At 39.8% G+C, this 4,816-nt stretch overlaps 1 protein-coding gene and 1 long non-coding RNA gene across 4 annotated transcripts in view; one reads left to right on the top strand and one right to left on the bottom strand.

The window, feature by feature from the left end:
• Positions 1-4,546, top strand: part of LOC106012878 — a 24,663-nt gene extending 20,117 nt beyond the window's left edge. Inside the window, exons 2-5 of one of the 3 annotated variants that reach the window (XM_013087082.2) lie at positions 105-187; positions 1,654-1,971; positions 3,682-3,810; positions 4,205-4,546. In XM_013087082.2, the coding sequence (XP_012942536.1) occupies positions 105-187; positions 1,654-1,971; positions 3,682-3,810; positions 4,205-4,340 (666 nt within the window). In that variant the 3' untranslated portion in view covers positions 4,341-4,546. The remainder of the gene's footprint in view (positions 1-104; positions 188-1,653; positions 1,972-3,681; positions 3,811-4,204) is intronic. The other 2 variants (XM_013087083.2, XM_035971940.1) reach the window with 2 other exon arrangements.
• The window catches only part of LOC118478402, a 7,933-nt gene continuing 6,755 nt past the window's right edge, over positions 3,639-4,816 (bottom strand). The window contains exon 2 of the long non-coding RNA XR_004859020.1: positions 3,639-3,801. This is a non-coding gene — a long non-coding RNA (uncharacterized LOC118478402). The remainder of the gene's footprint in view (positions 3,802-4,816) is intronic.

Here is a 4,816-nt window from a genome sequence, read left to right as displayed (position 1 = left end):
CGCTTTCCGCGACAGTCTGATTTGTAGCACGACGAGGGTCACAACATCTCCGGAGGGTTAGGGCCTAATTTTTCCCCTCTTCTTTACTTTCTCTTCTGTTTCAGATGGTCCAAGTAAATGGAAAAGTCAACATAACACACATGAAGGTTGTGGCTGTGGTTCTCCTTCTTGCCGGCACAAGCTTAGTGTAAGCAATTTTGACGTTTTCTCATATGTGTTGTCTGTATAAGAAATTATAGGGCATTGCTTCACCGTACGGGATATCGGAGTTTGTTTTTTGCTGAAAAAAAATCTCTTGACATTAATTAATATGAATGGCTTCTACCAGAGTTATGTTCAAATTATTGAACTGTTGCAAAATGTGGATATGGACTATTCTATTTCAAGGTTGGACTTAATGGTTTGTGGGGGGCATTGAAATAATATTAAAACAGCATAAAGGTAAAAAGGAATTGTAATGTGTTTAGTATGAACGTTTTTATTTTACATTGCTCTTCATGCAAGGTATTGCAAGAATCGGCTTTGCCGAAGAAGTATTGCTTTCTCTATTAAACATTTAAATCAAATGTATTTTAGAGTATTAAAGATAAAACAGAATGTTTATTTTGAGAAATAGATATTGTCTTGCAAAATATACATGCGAAAAGTCGAGACAATATTTAACACGTAGCTTAACCCTATCCGTACGTCGTGTGTTACTATCGTTTCCATACGACGTGGGGAACTCTGTGCCGCCACTTTCAAAGAGGAAATTTACTCGTTAATCCGATCCGTACACTTTGCATAGCTACGCTTTGCATAGCAGTCTGTCAAAAAGATTTTTTGAGAATACTGAAAGTTGCAAAGAGATCTTCGTACTAGAAGTATTCCACATTGTGAAAAATACAAACCCGGGGGTACAAAATGACCCCAGGGCGTGCGGATAGGGTTAAACATATTAACGGGCATTTATGTTCGATCGAGTTAACACCCATTCAGCATAGACATGAAATCAAACGCACTACCAACTGTGCTTTGTCACCGTTGCGACACTGGCTTTTAAAATCTAAATGGGTACTTAAACTGCATAGTATTATGGGCTGAGATTTCTTCATTAGTAGTAGTTAATTCAAATCAAACATTTCGTACAAAAACATTTTATAAGAGCTCTGAAGGTTTCTGAAAAGTGTGTTCAACCTCCAAACCAAATTTTGGTTGTAATGATAATTGAAAAAGATAATCATTCTTTTCATAATTGTCTGGTTTATTACACGTCTTCACAATGACTGATTATTTAATGTAATTAATACGGGATTTGGTGACTTACTCAAGATTTGGCTTTGTTGTAGAACAGGTTAGCGCAAAGGCGGCCAGATAGCCAGTTGGCAAGCTAAACGCATGAACAACTAGACAAAAGGATAAATAAAAACGCAGAATGGTCCTCAATTCTCGTACAATACTCGCTTTATCTTCTTCACACTTAGAGGTGCATGGATAACACAGTCTGCCACTCATATAAATCTTGGGAAAGTTTTGAAAGGTGATCTCTCATCCTTCCTTGCTATTTCCTTTCACTTTTGTCTTTTATTAGACATGTTATGTTAAGGTACATGCATTGCAAAGACATTTATAGAGTAGGCTATTCAATGGTTTTTGTCGTACTTTTGTTTCTAGAAAAGGCTCCAGAAAGAGAAGTGAACCGCAGCCTTATGTGAAATCACTGCAGCCACATACGAACCCTGTCGACTGCAACATTCCCCTGGAGGAACGCTACAACAACCTCTTTCTCAGCGATGAGCGAATTCGCACAATGTCGCAGAGCCGAGATCTTGGTGAGGTCTTCAAAATCGACAATGTCAAGTTCAGCTACGATTTCCCTGGAATCTGCGCCAGTAATGAATCATTGAAAAGTCACCGTTTGAAAAGCAGCAACAGTCAGCCAACGTGTAAACAACGGTCCTCAGTGCAGTATGGCAACACATGCTGTGAGACGTAAGTTAATTTATTGTGTGGTATAGCAGGTCTTGATGCCGGTTCCCTACATTGTTGAGTGGTTTATGATTCTTATCTTCTGGCTAGGCAGGTAGAAAGCATTGCATGCTCATCGAACAAGGCATGTTCAAGAATGTCTGATTGGAAAATGAAACCATGGTGGTCCATATCCCAATGACAAAAACTGAGCTTACTGCGTTGCCAACTTCATTTACATATTTATTTGGTAGCACATTCAAGGCAAATTGTGTTATAATGAGGTGCATTCAGAAAGTGGGTGCTGGCGGTTTTGAAATTTAGAGAAAAATAGTGATCAGTGACTCCCAAATTATATTATATCAAATCTGCCAGACTTAATTCTACAATTTTTTTGCGACGTAGTCGCTTGCTTTGTTCAGGCCTTTTTCACACAGGGACGCGAGTTTCTTGACACCCTTTCCATACAAAGTTGCTGCCCTAGACGTCAGCCAGAATTACTTCGGATGTTTGCTGCAAAGCCGTAGCGAAATTGCAAATAGCAATTCAAAATAAAAGTCGAGGGATACTGCGCCAGGGAATGACTTTCGCTTCATGACAATGCGAAACCGCACACGTCTACTCGGATCCAAAATCTTACTTTTGAAAAATCAGCTGAGAACAGTTGAAGTACACACATTACAGCCCTGACTTGGTACCATGTGAACACCATTATGTTCTTGAAACTGAAAGTTTTTTTTTGCCGGTCAGCGATTTGACTCGGTCGACGAATTGCAAGAGGTAACAAAATTCTGACAAACTTCACAGGGGACAAGGAGGGTGTACAAACAACCTCGCATCACGCTTTGAAAACTACTACATGAATAAGGGAGGCGACAATGTCGAAAGAAAGGAAGTCTGGCAGACTTTAACCCCCCCCCCCCCAACCTCCCCCATCACATGGGGGTAAATGATCACTACTTCTCTCTTAATTTCAAAACGGTACCTACTTTCTGAATACCACTTGTATTTCCGTTGCCACATGATTGCTTTCAGCATGCTGGTAGTGGTGCTCTTTCGGTTGTTTTTTTCCAGAGTAGATCATTTTATGTTGGGTTGTTGTTTTATTTTGTATAGACATTGCCTTGACTTTCGTTTGACAGTCAATAAACACGCTTTATTCAAACAATGTTGGGATAATCCTGGTGTATGTGCTGGCTGGGGTGTAGTGCAATGTTCGCCAGCATGACCAACACACCAAGTTCAAGAAGAAACGTTTCCTGTGTGTGTAGTGTTTATGGGGGGATAACATCCCCTCCTTCCAATTAGCATACTTTGGGGCTTTTTTTGTTGCTGAGCTAGCTATAAATTAACGCCACACTAGAACCGATATTGTCTCAGACCAAATTTATATTCTGTTGTGTCAAAGCTGCTAGATTTAGACTGTTAAAAGTCGAGATAAATTGAAGTCCATAATGGAAAGACGACCAAAGTCACATTTCCAGGTTTAGGCAGAATGCAACTTTAGATCTCAAACCAATAAAACAAACTAGACTGGTCATTTTTCTAAAGGACGTATCATCTTAAAAAATGGTTCCTGCTCAAAATGGAGCCTATTGTTTGATTTGACATTTTTTTTAATTAAAGAAAAAACGTATACTTATGTAAAAGCAATGCACTCGTTGAAAGCACAAACTGAACAACTCAAGTTTATGGTTATGACCGTTTATCCATTTTCGTTTTCCATTAATTTAGGTTCTGTTCCCACAGCAAGATGACTTTCACCGTCCCCTCCAGCGTTGTTTCAGTGTATGACGGCTCCTCTTACAATGTTGTCCACAACACGGACTCATACCAGCTGGTTCACGAGGCGTCCTGTGAAAGGTAAGTCCTGGGCGGTGAAACATTGAAGCACTGTAATCTATTTTAGAACCAGTTTAACGTTAGTTTCTATTGTGACAGAGCGAAGGGGACGCTGGGCTAGAAACGACCTGCCGGTAATTAGTAATAGTGTCATTCCAGACTGCAGTTCAGCGTGATATCAACTGAGCTAATAGTGAGCCCATTTCTGTCTTGACAACAAGGGTAAAAGATTCTGTGTTATGTGATGTGCCTGTTTTCAAATAAACATTCCTCTCTAAAAACTTTTCCTCCACTTTTCCGCCCTCGTGTTGTGGATGGCAATGGTTAAAGTGTTGATAATGTTGATGACACTAGGCATCCTCTTTTAAGAAAGCAGAGCTCTTTGTTAAAACTGTCCATCCCTCTTTTTCGTCAGCCTGGGCAAATCTTGTGCCCCACATGGAGTCTGTTCACTGAAGGAGCGCATTCAGTGGATCTTAGTGGACAAAGGTAGCTACAATTCCTTTGTACCAGTGAGGATCGGCAATCACTGCATTTGCCAGCACTCATGAAAAGACAAAGAACGCACAGAAAGCCAACTCTAACAATAGTTTATCAACCTCCCGGGGAATGGAGATTGGTAAAGATGTTTCCATTTAATAATGAACAAATGTTTAGTTTGTTGTGCTTGCAGGTAGCTCTTTCGCAATACACATAGGCATGCATGTGTATGTCAGGGTTTGAAATAAATGTCATTGAATGCTTCGGTGAAATGCAATGTTTGTTTCTGTGTGTGTTGCATTTTGTTTTGTTTTAGTAAGAGTTTTACGGCGCTCGCAACAGCATGTAAAGATTATATGAGTGCGCGTGTGCATTTTGCTGCAGATTAAATAGAAGAACGATTGTATTGAAAAAACATCGACATACTCTAAGGCAAAGATATTTAGGCTGAAAAGATTTAAGAATGGCCGGAAAGGTGTAGCGTTTCCGATATCTTGACAAGTCGATAAGTCTACTAAAAGTGTGCCTTCTGATATCCTAACAACAG

Source organism: Aplysia californica, unplaced genomic scaffold, assembly GCF_000002075.1.
Source record: "Aplysia californica isolate F4 #8 unplaced genomic scaffold, AplCal3.0 scaffold00543, whole genome shotgun sequence".
NCBI classification, from domain to species: domain Eukaryota; kingdom Metazoa; phylum Mollusca; class Gastropoda; order Aplysiida; family Aplysiidae; genus Aplysia; species Aplysia californica.
The sequence above is the reverse complement of the archived record's forward strand: the minus strand, read 5'-3'. Positions and strand labels throughout refer to the sequence as shown.